This window comes from Nematostella vectensis, chromosome 13 (genome assembly GCF_932526225.1).
Source record: "Nematostella vectensis chromosome 13, jaNemVect1.1, whole genome shotgun sequence".
In the NCBI taxonomy this organism is placed as follows: domain Eukaryota; kingdom Metazoa; phylum Cnidaria; class Anthozoa; order Actiniaria; family Edwardsiidae; genus Nematostella; species Nematostella vectensis.
This window is the reverse complement of record NC_064046.1, coordinates 12,637,975-12,660,694: the sequence shown is the minus strand read 5'-3', so window position 1 is coordinate 12,660,694 and position 22,720 is coordinate 12,637,975. Positions and strand designations below refer to the sequence as shown.

At 46.5% G+C, this 22,720-nt stretch overlaps 1 protein-coding gene across 2 annotated transcripts; it reads right to left on the bottom strand.

Moving 5' to 3' along the window:
- Positions 1 to 207: 207 nt before the first annotated feature.
- Positions 208 to 12,365, bottom strand: LOC5519479 (synaptic vesicle membrane protein VAT-1 homolog). Of its 2 annotated transcripts, none has more exons than XM_032364306.2 (12): positions 11,935 to 12,365; positions 9,941 to 10,070; positions 9,422 to 9,637; positions 8,243 to 8,314; positions 8,008 to 8,084; positions 6,941 to 7,044; positions 6,014 to 6,045; positions 5,179 to 5,364; positions 3,957 to 4,082; positions 3,086 to 3,226; positions 2,541 to 2,757; positions 208 to 1,045 (listed from the first exon to the last, which is right to left on the bottom strand). In XM_032364306.2, the coding sequence occupies exons 1-11, from the start codon at positions 12,156 to 12,158 to the stop codon at positions 2,551 to 2,553; spliced, it is 1,515 nt and encodes a 504-aa protein (XP_032220197.1). In that variant the 5' UTR covers positions 12,159 to 12,365; the 3' UTR covers positions 208 to 1,045; positions 2,541 to 2,550. The 2 variants fall into 2 exon arrangements, with proteins under 2 accessions (XP_032220197.1, XP_032220198.1); XM_032364307.2 differs by having other exon boundaries at positions 2,541 to 2,754; positions 11,935 to 12,364.
- Between the last annotated feature and the right edge of the window lie 10,355 nt (positions 12,366 to 22,720).

Below are 22,720 nucleotides of genomic sequence, written 5' to 3'. Positions count from 1 at the left end.
GTTTTTCGTCCTCCATTGCCTTTAGTCCCCCCCCCCCCCCCCCCCCCCTCTAGTTCTGCTCCTAGGGAATATCTTGACTCAGAACGTTTTTTTTTTTTGGACGCGCGACAACAAAAAAAGGCTGTAATAATTGCTTGTGAGAGAGGGATAGAGAGTCACCCTGTCCGTGGGTAGAGTATATGGAGAGAATCAAGAAAAAGTTCACAATGGAAAATGCACATAATAATTTTATTTTACCAACCAGCTCCCTAAGTTGACATATTGCTTTTAAATCGAAAATATTTGGCATAAGCCGAAAATTTGCTCTTTTAAGGACATTATTTGTTTAAATGACATCTTACAATAGAAATAGTTTATCATAAACTAATAAATTTGTTATAATTCTTTTTATATTAGGATGAAACTATTGTAACTTTTAGTTAAATTTGGATATATTTAATCACAAGAATAAAAGAAAGTAATCTTCTGTTAATAATAAGTCCAACAGAAATAAGAGGGGCGAAACCAGACAGTCCCCAAACACGCGCCTAACTAAAGCGTTACAATTCTTTCGTGAGTTGGTTGTTAAAATCGTAACAGTCATCACATAAAAACTAGCTACAACATGACTGACCAAAAAAAAAAGCAAAAAACAACACCAAAAGCTATAATTCCAACAGAAGCGTTTAGAGAATCTTACTTAACGAGCAGTAATAGAATCCAGAGATATAGACTTTGTTTTCTCAGATACACGGCCGAGGCGTGTTTGCAGACAGTAACGTTTCTTTTTTTTCCTCAGGGGGTAAACGCCAATTCATACTCGCGCAGCTTATCAATCCTATCGGCGAAAAAAATATAATTCATAGCAGGTCTACCTCTAACCTTTTTTTTTGGATAATATATACGTTTCTAGTTGTGGGAATGAGAGAGATCCTTGTCATGGGAAATTCATCTATCTTATCTCATCTGACCTTTAGTAATCTCTGGTCTATCAAATGTCAGTTCACTACCAGGCGAGAGGGATTTTGAGCTACACTAGAGTTCATTGTGCCTTGGGTCGTGGACACTGTAAAATAAAAAGTAAGAAAATGGTTCAGGGCCTTTGGCTGCTAGTACAGACTCGCTTGATTCACCATAAGACAAGTGAACCCCTTGCCCCCCACCGCCCCTCCCAGCATTTCGTGAGAGCCGTAGCAGGCAATAAAATACATAGCCATAGCAGATCATGTAAGGTTGGGGAGGGGCACAGCCACGCCCCTACTGGTCGTTTCATTATATTTTTTGCCCCACCCCCTGTTTCGGCCCTGAAATACTTGGGGAGGGGGTGGGGAGCACAGCCATGACCCTATAGGGCACGAGCCCACAGTACCTATGGCCCTGTACAAGTTATGTGTATTTTCGTCAGAACTACAATCGGCAAAATACATTCATATCTTTTCTACCTCCCTTAGTCCTTCCGTATCTCCCTTTCACCTTCCAAAAGTCTAAGCAAAAGTCACAGGCAAACATTTACGCGCGAACACACAGACGAACACTTACGAACACATTTTCGCACGCAGACAGGCGCACATTTTCGCACGCAGACAGGCGAACATTTAAGCACGCAGACAGGCGAACATTTAAGCACGCAGACAGGCGAACATTTACGCACGCAGACAGGCGAACATTTTCGCACACAGACAGACGCACATTTACGCACGCGGACAGGCGAACATTTTCGCACGCAGACAGGCGGACATTTACGCACGCAGACAGGCGGACATTTACGCACGCAGACAGGCGAACATTTTCGCACGCAGACAGGCGCACATTTTCGCACGCAGACAGGCGCACATTTTCGCACGCAGACAGGCGCACATTTTCGCACGCAGACAGGCGCACATTTTCGCACGCAGACAGGCGAACACTTACACACGCAGACAGGCGCACATTTTCGCACGCAGACAGGCGCACATTTATGCACGCAGACAGGCGCACATTTTCGCACGCAGACAGGCGCACATTTTCGCACGCAGACAGGCGCACATTTTCGCACGCAGACAGGCGAACACTTACACACGCAGACAGGCGCACATTTTTGCACGCAGACAGGCGCACATTTATGCACCAGACAGGCGCACATTTTCGCACGCAGACAGGCGCACATTTTCGCACGCAGACAGGCGAACATTTACGCACGCAGACAGGCGAACATTTACACACGCAGACAGGCGAACATTTACACACGCAGACAGGCGCACATTTTCGCACGCGGACAGACGCACATTTACGCACGCAGACAGGCGCACATTTTCGCACGCGGACAGGCGCACATTTTCGCACATAGAGGCGAACATATATGCACGAAGACAGGCGAATATTATTTAAGCACAAAGACTAGCGCATGCAGACATACACATACATGTATGCACTCATACTCATTGTATGTCAACAGGAACAATCAACATAAAATGCGTGACAGCCGTTAAGAAAACAATCAAACTATAATGGCAACATCGTTGATAGCAACAGATGCGATTGTCAAAGCAAGAGTTGACGAAATCCAAACTGTAATTACTAACCTACTAGTCTCTACATTTTGCTGTCAACTTCAGAACTATCCGGTTTGGCTTCCTCTTCCACCTTTGTTTCTCCCGGTTTCGCCTCTTCTTCAGCCTTGGGCGCTTCCGGTTTCGCCTCCTCTTCAGCCTTAGTCTCTTCCGGCTTCGACTTTTCATCTTCTTTTGGCTCTTCCGGTTTTGCCTCCTCTGGTTTTGAATCCTCGTCCTTTTTCTTCTGCTGGGAATAATCAAGCTACTATGAAGGCTTTATATTTACACGAGTGGGGAGAGCCAGTCCGTTCTGTGTCAACGCATCTTTCGTTGAATGGTTTGTAATAAAAAAGAGTAACTTGTAGGTTCAAAAAGGCTTGAATTTTGTATGTACTACCTTTCACCAGTTATACTGGTGCGGATGGCACAACAGAGATAGGTTCCACATCCTCCCCCCATTCCCACAATCGCTGAGGGTGGTCACTACCAGACGTTTTATTGTGTTCTCAGCTTGAAAAGATGCTTGTTTAGACTGTGATTTAAAAACGAGCATTGGTGTTATGCACTTTACACACCTCGTCCGATTTGGTGACTTCTTCCTCTTTCTTCTCCTCTCCTGAAGCACCCTCTTCCTTGCCACCGTCAGCTTCCTCAGGTTTCTGCTCTTCTTCCTCTTTCCCCTCCCCCTCCCCCTCCTCGTCACTGCCCTTCTTGCCCTGTAGAGTTCAAGAGACTCTGTCACCTGACGATAACGCGTCCATTCCTATCGGCTGATTTGGCCGAGCTGTTGCAACAGTTTTGCTCCATAGGTAAAAAAAGCATACAATGTCGTTTTAACTTAATCATTCCGAGATTTCTTTCCATAATGTGTATTCCAATATTGTTTGAAACAATAACAAATGTTAAGCTGACAAGAGCTCTAAAAAAATGACAATCAGGGCCCCCCCCCCCCCCCGACCCCCAACTACACCCCCTTGACGGGTCATTACTTTTTTAAGGATCTTCAAATACTCTCCCTTTTTTGTAGGATACCCATGACCGCGCACCCTCCCTCTGCCATACCTGGGAAAGCGCCTGTATCCACTGTAGCAAAAGCTCCTCTTAGTGGAGTTACTCTAATCATGTAGTTAAGGCCTGTTTAAACTAGGCTAAACTGTAGCGTGAGACATGTGTCTAAGTTTAGCCCTCCTAAGAGACATTGTAGCGCATGCCAAATCTTGTAGAAGCGACAAAGAAGTTTTTCTCTGACAGTTGAGAAACATTTTCGTGTTGCGCTCTACAAAGTTTGTCGCGCACTACATGTTTTTGGTGGTGGCTAAACTAGGAAACATTTAGGAGACATGTCGTATGCTACATGTTGCGCTCGACCTGTTGCCAAGTATAGCCAGGCCTTTACTTTAACCATGCTTTAATGATGGCTTCCTAAGGATGGCTCTCCTAACCCACCTTCTTCTTGTGTTTGTCTTTGGGGGGTTCTACTGGCTCAGGTTCTGGTTCTGGTTCCTTCATAGGGGAGAGCACCATTTTGCCAATATTCTTGCGATCATGCATTTTCTGCATGGCTTTTCCCGCCTGAATCCCGAAAAACAAAATATCAATACCACCACACCTTTTTTTTCTCCCTATTTGACAATAATCTCCTTTAGCTAGACTACAGAATTCAGAGCCACATCCGAACTTTTTTTGCATTCCCATTGTATTTATTGTGTCGTTCTTTAGAAATCAAGGTGTGAAGTCCCATTGGCACTGTATTCTGTAGTCGCTCTTCTCCTTTAAACCCTTATGGCTACAATATTCAAACTGCAACTATTCTTCCATGTTGGTGAACCACTTGCTTTATATAGAAAAACAAACAAGTTTCTATTGTAAGGAAAAATCCAAATTCCATATCTTTATCTCACTAGTTAAAAAAGTAAATGCAATTGAAAGTTTTATTAGTTAAAAAAACAAGATTCAAAACATCTTCAAAAATGGGAAAAGTTGGCATTGAAAGTATGATCGTCCTGTATGATCAATAATGAATTGTAATAGGAAGGCAGGAATTGAGTTGTACTGTATAGTGTATCTTAGTGTATGGTGCGTGATGTTATGTATGTTGCATTCTTAATGCATTGTTAGTTTTTTTCAAAAAGCAATAAAAAGTATTTTAAAAAAACTCTTCTTCCACTACAATTTTTCTCCCTTGGTTCTCTCTGACGCCCTCCTCCTCTACATCCTTCATACCTCCTTTCTAACCTGCAGTACCTGTATTTTTCCTTGCCCTTTACTCTTCTTTTCCTTCCCAAACTTTCCCTTCATCCTGCATCAACCAGAAAGATTCCTCTCCCATACCCACTACTTTTTTCACCCCCTATTATGCAGTAAGCCCGTCTAGACTGCCAAGTTATGTGGCAAGGCTGCAATTGGGAAAGATCCGAAAGAGTAAAAACCCGGGTATAAGACCCTAGAGAGAACCTAATGGCTGAGATAAATCACCCTGGTTCGCCTAGTTTTCAAATGTTTTGTCATATTTTATACACAAGAGTTTACTGTAGTCATCATACCCTTTATAGCCTCACACCCACTAATGCACCAATCACAACAACTACCTCCTCTGAATGGAATAAGATGGCTCAGATAACAATACCTCTGTCCAGTAAAGAGGTGAAAAAAAGAAAGAACTTCTCACCTCCTCAAGAGCAAGGACACTGTCAATGACTGGCTTGACAAAGCCCTCATTGTAGAGCTTCATTACTTCACCCATTGTTGTGTTCAGAAGTTCATGTTGATTAAACAGCCTTAGTATACTAAATCCACAAACTGTAGCATTATCGGACATCATCTTTGATGGCTGAAAGCTTGCACCAGAGAACCACTGTTGATAAATAAATATTTAGAACATTTCAACAAACTATTCACATTATGTATGAAAACTTCCTGAAGAAACTAAATACACTTGTTTTCAGTCACACCTGTGCCTTGTGTTTTTTCATTTCCAAGTCGCAACTGGTTTTTGGTGACAGAAGCCATTTTGCATGTAGGGCGGTGGTTAGACTGCTAACCAATGAGAGAGAGCTCAAAGTCACCAGGCGTCAAGAAACCAGACAAGAGATACATGCGCATATACACACTAAACCAACAACAGCCCAAATCTTAGAATCAATTCAAACTTTATTCAATTGCTGGCTATGTGTTTATCGGTATTTTCTTGATGACAGTAGCTAAGAAGGCAATCCTCTTTGATATAGTTTTGTTGTGATCAATCTAAAGCTGTAGAATTGGAAAAAATCTAAAGTCATGATTGACATCCACCAAAACACAGTTGTGACTGCACAGGGTGCGGGTGTGACTGAAAACAAGTGTACAAAATGGGAATTTTGCCAAAAAATTGGTTTGGCCACAATTCTCCCAATACGTGTGTGTGTACCTTTGATTTCCTGATGTGTAAGAACTGAAATTCTTAGCAAGAGGTAAGTTCAATAACATGCACAAAGTCAAACGAAGCGCTATACTTCCCTACTCACCTTAAACATCCCCTTGTTCTCAGCTGCATTGCCTGTAAGGAGGAGTTTACAGTTATCTCATGAATTACTGCTCAGCGCTGGATCAAAGAATAGTTGTTATACAGAGTGGAGGCATTCACTTATACCTATATATTCACATTTAGTATAAATCTACTCACAAACTATCAAGAATCCTGAAATTTGATTGGCTCCTGTACTCACTATCTATTGAGGGATAGATAGCAAGTAGCGAAAAAACCCGGCGTTTTTCACAAAAACAACATGAATTATTATTAAAATTGTCAGTTATTTGAAGGCAGTGTGTGAGTGGGTTTATACTAAAACAATTAGACTACTCGTTCTCATTTTCTGCGAGTCAAATAGTCAACTTGGCGCTACGTGCCTCGTTGACTATCTATTGACTCATAGAAAACTCGAACTCGTAGTCTAATTTAAATATATAACTGAGCTTTATAAGTGAGCAACTGAGCTCTTTGAATCCAATATTGTTACTCAGGTATTTGAATTTAATAGTGGATGGTTATTTTGACATTCTCTCACAAGACTGATATGTATTTTTAAATGTAAACAGTAACAAAGGAATGGCTGATTGGCATTCTTTAATGACTGACTCCATTCTGGTCATTGCCTTCTCTTCTGTATGCCATAATTAAAGCCATGCACTTTCTCAAAAATATCCGGCAATTATTGACAACACCCATCAGTTACCTCTGTGTGCACTAGGGTCTTGAGGGCACAAGCCACTGTGGCTAAATTTAAGCCAAAGGAATAAGCCACACTGATAAGGAATTAGCCACAACTGAGAAGCTATAGCAAACAATTGAATAAAAATACCTTATTGGTCTCTTGAAGGAATTTGCATTTTGCATAGTAGGAACGCTAGTGTGCACGGAGGTTACGATATGTGCTTCCTAACACTAGCCATACCATAATGGATTAAGGCTCCCATGGGCTTGAGAAGGTCGTAGCATCTTTTCGTCTCAGAACCTCCCAAAGGATCAAGGACTAAGTCAACCCCATCAGGACTGATCCTGAAAATGGTTTGAAAAAGTTAAGTGAAAGATTTTATGTACTCCTTTATAAGGTATGATAGTGATCAGGATTCTTAGCTAATAAAATGTTTAGTTTTATTTGTATAGCACAATTATCATGAGATTGTGATTGTGCTCCACGTAGGACTGACATAGCTAATCATAGTTTATGATCATCAGAGAAGGTTCACAGATGATGGTACCATTGGCCAGCATCCCTTGTCCATTATATGTCCCCTATTTCAAATTAATGATGTGCAATAAGACGGGACTTCTGGCTTAACGTTTTTATCAGAGAAGATGAGAGATGAGATGTTTTTGCCAATGAGCTATTGTACTGTGACTTTAATTATGGCCAAGAATTCCAAAAAACATGGTTAGTGTGAGATAATGGTGACTATTTTGGTGGTAAAAAGTGTCAACTGAACCAAGGCTCAATTATGTAGCAGGGAATGTCCAGACATGCCAATTTTGTCAGGTTTATCTGATTTGATATGAAAATCCAAAATTCTCAATGCAACTAAGATAATGGCACATAAATTCTGTATTACCATAAACAAAAATCAAGTCCAAATACATATACAAGCTGTCTTTTTGCAATGTGGGGAATGTTTTTTACTCCTTTTTTTGGTGGGTTTGGAGTCCCAATTTCAAAAATAGTCTACTGGACGTGGGGACAGCCAAGTGTTTGAAGTCTTATTCAAAGTACTATTATCAAAAAATTAAGATAGTAAAGGCGCTCTGACTTCTTTTTGTGCCCTCATTGAGTTTTGAAAACCTCTGTGTTTGTTTGGGAAATTCTCGAGCAGATGTGAAGCACTCAACCTTCGGTCTTGTGCTCCACTGATCTGCTCTCGAGTTCTCCAAAGACAAAAACCCCTGGGTTTTCAAAAATTAATGTAGGCTTGCAAAGAACATCTTATTTATTAATTGAGAGGAGTGTTTTGGTTAGGGTTAACTTACTCCCTGACTTTTTTGACATAATCCTCTTTCCTGTAGTCAATTGGATGAGTAACACCTTGTGCCTGGATGGCTTCATGCTGAAACAAGCAGAGAGAATTATTGGCTTGTAGAACTTTACATAATATGGCTGGACCCCCTCCCAGAAAAAAGTGAAATGACAGATAATTACACCAAATCATAAAGTGCCATTGCTTGTTAATCATTCAGCCCTTTCATGTTATGTAGGGTAACTTACTTTATTCTCTGATGCAGTCCCAAACACTGTCACACCCTCCACTGACTTGCAGATCTGAGTCACTGCAGTACCCTGCAGAAACCAATCACAGTTGTTTAAAGAAAGCCAGTCATGCTATTATTTGCATTCTACTACTATACTGACTATGGAAGTAATGCAAAAGAAATTGGCTGAAGTTAGCTGAATATCCTCAAGCACATCTGAAAACACCCGGACATGCTTTCTGCGGTCACATTACATATGTAAACATCAAACTCCGAGCAATTATAATATGAATAAAATCTATTTTCCATGCTTACAGGTTTTATAAATTTCCCAATTTAACAACATCTTTCTTACGTTGCATGTGTTGTTCGATGATTGCATGTGTCGGTTCTTCTTATAACATAGAGCCTTCCCTAAAATTCATATGCCAAAATTTCGTCTGGTTTAAATCGCCAAAAATTCTGTAATTGAACTTCGGCAAAACCATCTGAACTTTAGGATTGAGAACAAACGGCCGATTTACCAATTTCTTTTGCATTACTTTATGTCAGAACTGTAACTGCAAGTAACTAAATCTTCTTGTAAATAAACTGCTGTATTTTCAATAGGGGACTTGCGCTAAGAAATTACATGATTGTTTGGGTGGCAAACTATTTGGGTGCAAAAAAGCAACTTATTCAGCGCTTACAAAAGAAACAAGAATTCTTTTTTCTTCAGAAAGGGTTTAGTTTCATTCAAAGATTTCATTTCTTCATCGTTCTCTGGTGTGACGGGCACAGTCATTTCTGATTTTTTTGTTTGATCATTTTGTTTTGAATTTGCCACCCAAAAAGGCCACATGATCTCTTATCACAAGTCTCCTATTGTAAACAATAACAAAGAAGTGGTTTATGGCCATCAAAATTCCATGAATTATGTGAGATCTATTTCCCCTCTCATCCCACTAAGATCAAAATTCCATGAAATGTGTGAGATCTATTGCCCCTCCCACCCCTTTAAGGTCAAAATTCCATGAAATATGTGAGATCTATTGCCCCCCTCCTTACATGCCTCAGATGATGATATATGGAATTGTACCTGAAATCTATAAAGGATAGCCCTCATTTGAATGTTATACTACAACTTGTATGTCAAAATTGTCTCATGTATCTGTCCTTTTACAGTGACAATTAGGCCCACAATAACAACACTTACCACGCCACCAGCTGCCATGTGAACTAGAACACTTTTTCGCAGGCCGAGATTTCCCAGATGAAAAAGGATAAGGTGAGCGGTGAGGTACGTTATCGGGATGGCTGCCCCTTCCTCAAATGTCATGGCCTCCGGCATCACATAGCACATTTTGGCATCTACACAGGCATATTCCGTCCACATACCATATGGTGCTAGGCAGATGACACGAGCACCAACCTATAATTAGTGACATTACATTAGCAAAAAGTATCTTGTAGTAGAATACCTGCAAACTTGCAGGGAACTCTTCTGGTTTGGCCAGGTGTCTTTAAGTTTTCTGTCAAATCTCACAGTTTTTTTAACCGAAATTCCTCAGACCACAACACAGATAAACATAGAACAGAGATCAGAAATGTTCTGGTTTGGAGAAAATTCCTGAAAACCTTTATTCTGAAATTATCTGTGATGTTCAGATGATTTTACTAAAGCTAGGCTATTAGATACCAACTATTTGCATGGAATAAGAAATTAAATACTCACATCAATTCCTGTAACTTCCTCTCCCAACTCCTCCACAACTCCTGAACACTCAAATCCGCACACATAAGGCGGCTTGGGGGCTAGGGGGAAATGACCTTGCCTTTGGAGCAAGTCTGCAAAGGTGACACCACTACAACGCAAAAGGGAATTTCAGCTGTTTGCCATTATATCCCAGTGATGAATTTTCAAGCACACTCATTGGCAGTTCATGTGTGTGCATTTTCACAGGACAAATATCAGAAAATACATCCAGCCAAAGTGATACCTGCCCTGTGAACCTTTTTTATACCAGAAAAATAATGGAAAGCAACCAACCGAGGTTTTCGAAAAAAGAACCAATGAAATCCGAAAATTGGTTGCCAAAGCAACACCAGAAAACACAAGTCAAGTAAATAAGCTGTGATAAATTTGCCACAAACAAATTTGTTGTTGCTCAGCTACCTGCTTATTTTTTGTACCATTTCTCATCCCTGGACATTATCCGACAATATCCAGGCCACCACATGAGGCTTGTTCGCAAAATAACAACATTCACAAAAATTAAGGCAACTTGTATCTTATATATACATATATAATAAAAATCAAGGAAGCCCCTGTATCTTATATACAACTATTTCAATAAACGTTGTCATTGCAAATAGCTAATGGCAATTGGCAAATGGCAGTTCTAAGACCTATAACTGCTTATGGGTATAATTATTTGTAAGAATAAAGATGATAAGTAATATAATCTCATTAATTATCCACATTTTCTTACATTCTGTAGAAATTTGATGTGTTTAATGGTATATTTTGATAGCAGAACTGCCATTTGACAATTTGCATTTGCCATTTGCACTGACAACATATTTTGAAATAGGCATATACAGAATATTTTTACGAATTCACTCTGACAATTTTCCTACAAGTTTCCTTTTAATTTTTATACTAAAGAAAACTTATCAGTCAAAGATTTTATGCTAAAAGTTGGTAAGGATAGTCCCTTCCCCCTTTCAAAACAGCCCCTCCTTTCAACCACTCCCTAGTTCATGAGGCATAAAATATGTTGGCATATAACAGCATTGAATGAGTAAGAAAATACAGTCATATCACAATCTCTTTGTTAGTAGTTAATATCTGTCAACTGGTTATTTGGCATGGAAGTTTGTATCTCTTATCACAAAATTATGGAAATTGCCAGATTTGAGTAGATCACCGAGCATGAAAACATCACATGCTGGGTTTTAGAGCGATGAACAAAGATTCGCAGTTACGCATTTGAATCTAACCTAAAATGAATAAACTGTAAGTAAATCAAACACAACAAAGCGTGATGATAAAGAAACATACTATTTCATCATGGCAATATTTAAATTATCAACATTCTTTGGAATTACTTCCTGTGCTAGAATAATTAGAAAACGCCAAAGGGCAAATTCCATACAAAGAGCACGATTAACCTTTGAAAATGCGGTAAAATCTTTTTAACAATCTTTAAATTAAAATTCCGTTTCATGATAATTAAATCGCAGGGACTGACTAACATCTTATCGTGTTTTAATGTGGGGTCTGAAAGGACGGCCTGATATCGTCTTTTTAGCTGACACTGAAAGCAAATATGGAAATTAGCAGCTCAAACAGCTGACAGAAAAGATTATCAAATCGTTTGGGAGAAAAAAAAACAGAATAAAATTATCACAATGAATGCAAATAAATTTCTCATTCCCATAGCTTGACATTAGGGCATACGATAGAAAATAGATCATGACCTAGTCTGGATTACGAAGGGATTAAAATACATGCCCCTTGAGAAGTTCTTCTTTCTTGCGAAGGCGAGTCTCGCCCCTCCCTCAAATATGCAGATACACAATGATTCCTTTGCGCGAATTCCATAAAACCAATATCAACGCTAACTAGTTCTTTGGGTCGAAACAGATTTGTATTATAAATTTTAATTCAGGATTTGATGCAAGGGTTAGAATAATGAAGTCATTCTCTGGGTGACTTAAACCTACCATGCGTGCACTTTCACCACAACTTGTCCTTGCATGGGCTTCGGTCTTGCATACTTTTCAACCTTAATTTTGTTATTTCCGCCATGGCCGGTCAAAACCACACTGCGCATTGAATGCAGCTCTGGTTGGACTTCCTTAGGCGGTTGTTCTGTTACTGGTTCTGCCTCATCTTTTGTTTCTGTTTGAGTTCCTTCGCTCGTATCCTTTGGTTCTGTCTCCGCCATCTTCCCGTGAGAGGCTAACACCAACAATGCACCGCGATAAATTACATGTGAACTCTCGACCTCTCACCGAGTTTCCGTAATTTTACCCGCCAAAAAAATAATCCGTACAATCCCTTAGATTCCCATCTCCCGTGATTCGCTTGAGTAATAGTTTTGTCAGGGTATTTTCAGTGCTTTGAAAGATCCTGTGTGAATACAGCAATTTAGTTTTGTATAATAACATTGATTGACGTAAATTGAGGGTTGGTGTGTATTTTGCATATGATAAGGAAATGCGTGGATTTCCAAAGAGGGGTGAAGCATTTATAAATATATTTCTTTGTGAAAAATAATTTACAAACACTTATCTAATGTTTATAGAATCTTGTCAATTAGATGCTCGATGTAGGTTGTAGTTTGGAATTTCTTCATTTTTTTTCAATTTAAAAGTATCAATAAACTATCTGTCACTACGCTGTCACGGAACTGAATCGGGGATCCAATTGAAACCTTTATTACTTCCTTGGCCATGTAATCTATTTGAATAGGATTGAAGGGATTTGATCATCTGCTTTCGAAAGTGCATGTCTATTCGTATACTCATTTCATGAAAATGTCAAATATTTCGCATATTTCAATCCGAAACTTGATATAAACCAAACGCTCGGATGTGACATCGACAGTCTGTCGCGATTCATAACATCCGCTGAAGAACTAGGCAGCACCTTTAACCCACGATTCTAATGAAATTGAATATAATTTCTCGCTTTTACTATATCATCAGCTGAACAAAAATGCACACTGCAAATTCAGGCTCGTACTAAAGAGGAGGGGAGAGGGGGTGGGGTGGGGGAGGGCTGAGTGTTCGCTTTACCCCCTTGGCCACCAAAAAGGCGTCATTATTATGAATTAGTACGCGCGATCTTATTGGCCCGATTTTTGCACTTTTATTCCGTTATGAAAAACTACTACTCTACTGCTCTAGGTCATCTGATGACACAGCATAAAATCATAGGAGAACTCGTCCTTTTCCTGCTAGCAGGCTCTCCTGTGGTTTTATTAGGAAATTACTATTTTCGGAGTTTCGGGATTCCTACTCGTGTTTTTTTTTTGGGTGGGGGGGACTGGGGACTTTCAGTGAAACGAGTGGGAGGCGCGAATCGCCCCTTCGGGCCTCCCAGCCCCATCTTAGGCTTGGGAGGGGCGCTGGGTCCCTCCGAGACCCCCAGCCCCATTCCAGGCTGGGGGCTTTCAGTGACACCTAAACGCGTTTCGCGTAGATTAATAATTGGTGATTATTAATCAGCAATTGCTTTGGGGGGGGACTACTATTAATAATAATAATAATAATAATAATAATAATAATAATAATAATAATAATAATAATAATAATAATAATAATAATAATAATAATAATAATAATAATAATAATAATAATAATAATAATAATAATAATAATAATAATAATAATAATAATAATGTTATGGTACAACGTATAGATAAGTGTAACTCTGAGGCTCAGCTTAGGGAAAGGGAGGGCCGGTGGGCTTATCGGCTTAAGTCTATCTACCCGCGGGGTCTTAATAGTGATGACTTTTTTTGTAGTAGGAACTCACGTAGAGATGTGTAAATTCTTTTTATCCATAGCGCGCGCTATTCTAGAAAATGCGCGTTTTTTTCAGTTGTAATGTTTTTGCGTCTCGCGCCACTATTCTGATGTAAATAAGCTTGTAACGATTCACCTTCTTCAGTCTGCCCTGAAGAAGTCTTATTAAAGACGAAAATTTGGCAGAGTCGATTTCCAGGTTTTGGTGTATTGTATTTATTGTTCTGGTACGAGATTGCGACAGTTTGAGCTTTTTAATTCGACACCTACTGCAAGGTGCACCTCCAAAGGCTTCGTAAACGCAGTCGGAGACGCGGTTGTGCCGCCCCTGCGGAGCGAATCGTGAATGGCAGAGGATGCGCGGCATCGAGAGGCGCGCTCGGGAATGGTTCGCGCTCGTCCTGTCTGACATCGCAGCCCGCGATACGGGCGATTAGAGACTGGGTGGCACAGGCATACCCAAACACTCGTCCCGCCGGCTGTGATACGGGCAATTAGAGACTGGGTGGCACAAGGCATACCCAAACACTCGTCCCGCCGGCTGTGATACGGGCAGTTAGAGACTGGGTGGCACAAGGCATACCCAAACACTCGTCCCGCCGGCTGTGATACGGGCAATTAGAGACTGGGTGGCACAAGGTATATCCAAACATGGACGCTTACATAGAGGAGATTCTCAATAGCATGCCTGACAAAGAGGCGCCCGCCGTACTGGCAGGGCTGGTCCAGAACATCCTGGACGAGGGCATCCCCGGGGATGCCAAGCGCAAGCTGCTTAAGCCGCTCACGCCGGCGAGCTCGCGGCGAGAAGAAGTCTGGCGCGAGTTCGACCCATTGCTGCTGGAACGGCGGCAAGAGGGCCCAGAGGGCTTAGACCCCGAGGAGTACTACTCTCTCCTCGTCGGCGGCGCCCATCTTCGGTTCCCAAGCGTGGGTGCCACTCTTCGGGGCCAAGACATAAGCGCCGGTGTTTACCATGAGATACGAGATCTTGGTGGAGCAGGTGTCATTGCTCTAAAGCCGGTTATGCGGGGCCTGATATTAATGACGACGGCTCGGTGTGGTGGGTCTCGCACGAGCGAGAGTCTCTGAGGGCAAACGCAGTGCTGCCACTGGTGCTCGAGATGGTAGACCCCGACCGGCGTTACAGGCTCTTCACGGTCGTTGGTAAGGCCCCCGCAGAGCCATTGGCGCCAATCACGGAGGAGGAAGGGCGCTCGGAGCACAATATTGGTGGGTCGTTAGTCAAAAGAGGGGACAAAATCGCAGTCGGCGCCCTGGAAGGCATCGATGCGGGTATTTGGGAGAAAGGACGAGAGTACCTCGTCTACGTGAGATACGGGCTTAACCCTTACCTGAGCAAAACGGGGAGCCTGGGCCAATGTTTGAGCGAGAGGGGAGTGACGCCTTCGCTAACTGTGTTGTGAGCTATGTTGCCGACTTCTTGAGGAATCGCGGCACCTCGCTTTCCCTTGGTCTAACCAAGACACGAGGCAAGATCCTCGAGCGATATGACAAGAAGCTGGCCACTACGGGATGCACCAAAGAAGACCTCTTTGAGATGGAAAAGAAGCTTGAGATAAAGCTGGTAGCCGTGGACGCCCTGAGAAACGTTATGTGGGACTCGGGGAAGTACGAGAGGGGGTACACACAAATCCGCATCCCTTGCCACAATAACCACGCCTGGGCGGAGCTTCCGACTGAACCACCTGCGATCGCGAGCGTCCACGGCCTAGACTTCGAGGCTGAGGGGGAGCTTCGTTCGTTATGTCAGGAGAGGGCTCTAACCAGTGCCGCAACAAAAACGCGCAAGGCAAAAGTGCGAGAGGTGCTCATTCGCTTTATAAACAGGGCGATCCACAGAAGCACGAGGATCTGGCTGTGTGGGCGTGTTATAGTCACGCACGAAGGCAAACTGTACCGATCGGGACAGGACGGAGCAGCTATCGATAGGACGTTTACAGACGAGACAGGATATGATCCTCAATGGCTCCCTGATGATCACCCAGCCTACCAAGAGTACACCGAAGCTACGCACTCGATGGGCGGTGCAATAGGGTATCGCTTCAAGAAGTGGACCCTAAGAGAGAACATCAGGCCAACGCCTCTTAAATACAGAGACGTCTGGCGAGCGGCGCATGTTGAGTCCAAAGAGTGGAATAGCAAGGAAAACTTAGGGGCGCAGCCTCATGCGCACATCGACATGCGTGCGGCGTACCTAGGATGCGAGGACAGTGTCTTCGGCGGCGCCTCGGACGCTATTGATTTGGTACGGAAATACGGCTTCCCTACGAACGTGTATCGTATCGCGGATATTGTGGGACGGCCATTGAGCGAGGTTCTTGGAACAAAACGAGGGCTGAATCACCACGCCAGAGCTCAAGGACCTGTTAGACTCGGGTGACCTCGTCATGGCCACTGCGAGGGAGGTGTTGTATAGCGTCGGAAAAAAGGACTCCATCAAGTTCCCCCACTCCATCGCGTGCCGCCCCGGCGGCGAAGACTCGCAGTACCCTGAAGGTCGAGATCTCGCTGTCCGTTTCGTAGGCAAGTGCGCTTGCCATGGCGACGAGTCCCCGATCGTAGTCCGCGACCGAAAAGAAGCCGCGTATCTGACAAACCTCCTTGCGGGCACCGACCACTTACTTAACTTCGAGCATGCCGACGGGGCTAATCTGATCCAATACAAAGACGGTGTCCGGCGCTCACAATGGTACCATATCAGGGCCTTCGTCTTGGCGTACACAAACATAGCGTTGCAACGCATGTTGAGGCGGATCCCTCGCGAAGACGTACTCCGAGTGTGCACAGATGCCATATACGCAAAGGCGGTGCCCATTGGTGTCAAGCTCGTGGAGCGAAATCCGAGGTATGGAGAGTGGCGCCACAAGAAGCCTGGGTACGAGTGGCGACCCGAAGCGGCATGGGGTCCGAAGAAGTCGGGGAGCTTGGCCAGGGAGCCAAGCACTGCGCCGAGTCTGCCGTGCGATCTAGCTGCCGCAACCTCTGCAAAGATGTATCTAGCCGGCCAAGGAGGATCGGGGAAGACCGAGTGGGCGGCGAGCATGTTCCGCGGCCGCAACGTTGTGGTGCTCACCCCCGAGAACGACCTCGCCCACGACCATCGCAACAACCCGCGCCTCGCGGTGAAGGCTCAAACCTACCACCACCACCTCTGCATACCAGCGGAGAAGCCGATAGAGGAGTGGAGACCTTTCGAGCTGGGGAACAAACTCGACCGTCTCGCAGAAGTAATCATCATTGACGAGTGCTGTAAGGTGCAGACTAAAGTGCTACGCGCCATCCTAGGGTATCTCGGTACGCGGCCGTATCAGGTAGTGTGTTGTGGCGACTATGGGCAGGTCCCGCCCTGGGGAGATAAAGAGGGGCCTCACGATATGCTCAAGGAGTGGGCACAAGGGAACATCCGCTGGTTTGAGTCCGACTACCGCTGCCTGTGTGAAGACCGCGGAAAGCGACTGCGGCTCTGCCGCGCCCTCCTCCAGGCTCCACGACATAAAGGGCCGGATTTTGTGTCAGCCAGATTCCCAACAGCTTGAGGTGTTTCGAGAGGAGTGGGATGGGGTGGCGTTCGACGCGGCGATCGAGCAGGCCCACCCAAGCGATATGTGGGAGTGCTCGACCAACAAGATGGGGGCTCTTGTTCAGCAGCGATTGGTAGAGCACCACAGGAAAAACTACCCCCGATTGCCAGCAACCATCCGCTTTGACCCCGATCCTAGCGTCGTGCATCGTTATCGCAAGCAAGGGCGGCCAGTGCCCGTTCCAGGCAAAAGGGGTGAGAAGGTCGACGCGTACAAAGGCACGGTAGTCGAGGTTCCTCTCGACGCGGTCCTTAACGGGCTTCCCCTCGAGTGGAAATACGCGGGCTGGGGGACAGTCCACCGGGTGCAGGGCAAGACTATCCAGACTCCAAGACGTCTGTTTATCATAGACCACAGCTTAGAGGGCTGGATCACGAATGCTGTATACACCGGCATCTCCCGCGTGCGGCGCGCCGGCCAGATAGTCCGCGTGATCCCCCCCGATAACACCCCCGGTGCCTTGGTTCCCACAGGACTGCAGGCGCGAATCAAGCGATACGCTATAGACGACAGGCAAAAGGGTCGCACAAAGTACACGGGACCGCACCACGTTCTGACGGTAGACCACGTACTCGGCATGATTGCTGACGCGGAAAAGAAGTGCACGGTCTGTGACACTCAGCTTCTGCTTCAGGGGTACACCAAGAGCCATCCCCAATGCTTCAGTATCGACCGGCTGGACGACAGTCAGGGTCTCTACAAGTGGAATGTCAGACTCACGTGCCTTAGCTGCAATAGAAGGCACAAGCGCTGATCACGCTAGCGCGATCAACAGATTTTTTGTCGCGCTAGCGTCACGCTACGCAACTGCGAACGCGCCGTGCTTAGAGTACGCCGTGTAATACAACACTGGCTGTCCGGGCTCCATGACCCTCTTTAGTATTGGGTATGCCTTGCTTGTCCACCACGGGTCCATCGCTCGTCGTCGGCCCTTGTCTTGAAGGTCTTCCTCGTTTACAGCGATGTACACCTCCGTTCCGACCTCTAAGGGGACCACTAAGGGGGGCTTTTCGGCTTTGAGAGGCACGCGCCTCAGCTTTTTGGCGTCTTTAGGCGCAAAGCCAGTCATGCGAGTCTTCGTTGCGTTTATGTCCGAGATGACGATTGGCAAAGCAGTAACCCACTCGCGGTTTGTCTCGCCGGATGCAAGCTCCTTCGAGTACTGCGCACGAAATAGGCGCTGTGCCAGCCAGCGATGGAAAGACTCGGCGAAAGCTTGGTTCCTGTGGTGCCCTGGCTCAGCCCGTCGGACCTCCACCCTGTGGTCTGTTAGGAGCTTTGTGGTAGCACCCTTGAACTCCGTGCCGTCATCAACCATGAGGACTTTAGGCCATGTGAGAGGTCCCTCTGCATAGATGTCAGCGAGTTCGCCGAGACGACGGCCGCGCTCTTAGTCCTCAGTGGGCGGGCGGCTTTATATCGTGAAGCAACGTCAACGACAGTCAGGGCATACTTGTACAGGGCATACTTGGCAAGAATAGCAGGTCCGACTGGTGGATACGGTTTAGTATCTGCTCCGAGAAGCGGGCGTAGGTAGTCGGAGGAGGGGGTGTCTGTGTGTAGCCCCCGACGGGCTGCGAGCTTACTCACTTGCGCACTCGATCTATGGAGGCTGAGCCCTTGGGAAGTTTGGCATGCAGAGCGGTCACTACCTGGAAGCCACCCTTACGTAGTATATGGGACGAAGGAACGCATCGAGTTCTTCGTCGGACATGCGCTTCGCCGCCATTACGTGTCGGCAATGTACTGCAACATGTGTATCAGTCTCCAACAGGCGGTTGCCGTCTGCTCGGGTAGTGCCGAGGTGGTCTTTCTGAGGTCGGTAGGCCCTCGGAGAACGACATTGGCGAACCTCTTAACGCACTCCCTGTCTGCGCGCCACAACTCGAGGCTTCGGTTAGCAATGTCACCAAAGCTACATAACACACCCATCGACGGCACCTTCGGTGTCACTCGCTTAGCAACGGCTGCTACCTCGTGCATAGCACTCCACAACTGGTCTGCAATCATCTTATACGTATACGTATACGCATACGTATACGCATGCGTATACGCGCAGTATGGAAAAAGGCCACCTAGATGCAGCGCCGGAACGGCAGCTGCAGCGCCGGAACGGCCGCTGCATCACAGCAAGCGGCTAGCTGTGTAGCCCATGGCGAGAGCGCCGGCGCCAATAATGTACTCCAACTCGGCGTTTTTCTGCGTTTTGCTGGGGATGTAGTAGTCGGACAGCTCAGGAGCCCGCATCGACTCCAGGGATTGTTTTGGTCGGGTCTGGTTGTAGAGTTTGAGCGCGTAGTCAGTGTCGGTGAAGTTTTGCTTTGCGAGGGCCCCTCTCTCGCGACTTTGCGCTTGCCAATCGAGGATATTTTGTCGCCGCTGTTGGTATCGTCCATAGTCTTGTTGGTATTTCTCTAGGGCCTCGTCGTGCCTCTCCTTCTCAGCTAAGGCAGGGCTCTCATCGTTCGACAGGAACTTTGCGAGGTAGTTGCCACCAACGAATGCAGTCGCGTTTAGGACGGCGCCACCAACCAAAATCGCGATGGAGGCCATCGAGTAGTGTGTGATGCTGTGTGTACGTGTACATACATGAACACGAGTCTAATACGTGGCCTACACATGTAGTAGTGTGCCACAGTACACTACTACATGGGCAGGATCTTCTGGTCCTCAAGGTAACGCTTCAAAGCGACAGCATCTGCAACGGCGGCAGTCATTTTTGCGTAGTTCATGGCGTTCGCGGAGGGGTCTTTGGGAAGTCTTCGCGCAGAGCTTGCGCCCAACCCAGCCGATATCGGCGACGAGGCCGGTTATGACTGCGGCGTCGGTATGGTCTTTGTAATCTTGCTTTGCTGCGTCGTCGACATTGCGATGCACGGACGTGCGGATATGGGTGGGGCCCTTGTGTTTAAATGTCTGCTTACTCCATTGCTAACAGTCGAGATTTGCACTGTCCGGGAGCGCGAAGCGCTGTCGCCGGAGCGGCAAGCGGTCGATCCTTGGTCTGCTGTGCGGCCGCCAGCGGCGGCCTCGCGGGCGGAGTCACGTCGTTGGTACCTTCGGTAGCTCGCTGGTTAACAGCTGGTGTACGAGTGAACGCGGCAGCTAGCTCCCGCCTACGTGTGTAGAGGCCGATCAATGACACTAGAAGACCAGCGACCCCGATAACCGAGCTAGCCGACCAAGCAGAGTTGCTTTCCGGGACTGGTGTGTGTATGCCTTCGGCGCGCGCGCGCAAGCCCTCGCGTCCCTGCGGCTTGCTATCGAGCGGCGACCCAACGTGTTGCACGACACGAAGTGTCTCTTTCTTCGCTCTGTTAAGTCGGTTCCACTCTGCCAAGCGCCTTCCAGCTTTGACTCTCCCAGGGTGTTTAGGTCGGGTCGCGGGTGGTTCGGGGCTCGTGATTCTCTCCGCCAACGCCGAAGGCGTACGTGCAGGTTCATGAGCAGCTTGTTCCGCAGCTTGTTTGTCAGGTTCCGCGAGATGATGGGCACTAGTACTTCCTTGAGGTTCCCCCATTTGTGATGCAACTAATTGGTTGCTGAAGAAGTGGCAAGCCTTCAAATGAACGTCTACTCTGGGATGGCAGACTCGCCACTGTGCGTTTGCGGGCAAACCACTGGTGAGTCCGCGACTGCTACCTCGTGTTGACACCGCGTGTCAGCGCTTGCCGTTCCGGCGGTGTTTACATGACGTGCTAACGCCCCGACGGCTAAACCCATCAAACGACCGCAGCGTAGAGACAGGCTTCCGCACAATGTGCGGAGCTCGTTGTTGATGATGTAGTCGGACACTAGGTCATTGTGAAGATCGACCACACTGTCTATCGGCAGCGCCATGCCTACTAGCTTGGTCGTAAGCTTCAGAAAGCTGTCTGCCAGGGCGTCTGTAGTCCGGCTGGCTAGAGCGGTCTCGTATCGCTTCTCGTACTTCCTCACCTCCTCGGCGCTCATGCGTTTGACGTCGTCGTGAGTCAGGGCCTTGCCTACCATTTCTCTCGACTTTTCGTAGTCTTGCAGGGGTTACCTTTTTGCGTGAACGGGCTGTCGCCAGGCAGGGGGCGCCGAGCTCGTAGAGTATCCTCCGCGTGGTAAAGTAGACGTGAAACCTTAGAAACCCCCTGATGACAGAGGGGAGCGTGGCGAAAGCGGGGTCGGTTAGGGACACCCCGCATCCGGCGGTTGCGCACCAGACCGCAAAGTTGAGTTGCTGTGGCCAGTACCCATAGGAAGGCTCCGATAGCCACCGGCGAGGCTCCTTGGCGGACTTGTGCGTGACTACTGTCTCTTTGAATATGTCTCGGACCTTAGTCGTGAATGATTTGTCCTCAGCCACGTGTATCTCTAGCTGCGTGAGTAGTGGGGTGATGTCTGAGGCCGTGCTCTCCACGGGGGTCGCGGGCACGGCGTAGAGTAGCTTTTGCGCGAGGGATAAAGACCTAGGGAAACCGGGTTTTGCGCGTTTGACTTGTTCGGCTATAGCGTGTTTGATATGTTCGGCTATAGAGGCTCCCGCCGCAGTTGCCGCCTTCTTCGTCTCTTCCACCTCCCTTCGGGCAACCGCCTCCTCGTTCAGCATCCGCCAGCCTTCCCAATCCATGCTCAGTCCTATTAAACACGAAGGCGGGCTGTGTTCAACACAATGGTGGTCCTACATACTGTGCTCACCAAAGGCGAACAGACGCTCTTCTTCGAGCGACCGATAAGGCGCCCACGCTTCGTGGCGCTCCGCATGCTCGCTGTTTAACAGCTGGTAAAATCTCGAGCGGGAGCATCAGATAACGACTAAAGCCGCCCTCCCGCCCGTCGCTACTCTGCCAGCCGGGCACCACACGGCCGAGTCCATCGTGGAAACGATCAACCGCGCTGAAAGCAAGATTCTGACCGCGAAGCTGGATCCCCTCACCGGGAAGATCGCGCTTATGTCCAGTGGCGTTGCGTTCCTGAATGCCGAGCTTTGCGCACTGTTTCGTCTAGAGGCTAAAGACGATCAGTTGGAAGAGCGGGGCCTCGCACTGCCCTTGGGGGGGCCCCCACTTAAGGTGGCTTTGCCGAAAATAGAGGCCCTCTACATCTGCTGCGATATCGTAGACCGCACGCAATGCCTCTCCTTAGGCGAGCCTTCAAACGTTCTCGCTTGCTTAGAAACCCGCGGGAGGCCGCACGAGAAAGTCGTCTATGAACCCGACATCCCCGTTTGTGCCGCAGCATCTTCCTCTGAGTTCGTCTGGAGTATCCAAATATGAATCAAGGATGACCGCGGTAGACGGGTGGACTTTAAGGGCAAGCCTGTTCGCCTCGTATTAGAGCTAACCTAGGTCCGACATAACAAGCATGGCAAACAGCGACGTTAGCAGTGGTGCCATATACCC

Coding starts and splice junctions, on each gene's coding strand:
- LOC5519479 (XM_032364306.2), bottom strand. CDS start 12,158: ATGGCGGAGACAGAACCAAAGGATACGAGCGAAGGAACTCAAACAGAA. Junction 10,071..11,934: donor GTGGTGAAAGTGCACGCATG/GTAGGTTTAAGT, acceptor TTTGCGTTGTAG/TGGTGTCACCTTTGCAGACT. Junction 7,045..8,007: donor TATGTCAAAAAAGTCAGGGA/GTAAGTTAACCC, acceptor AACCATTTTCAG/GATCAGTCCTGATGGGGTTG.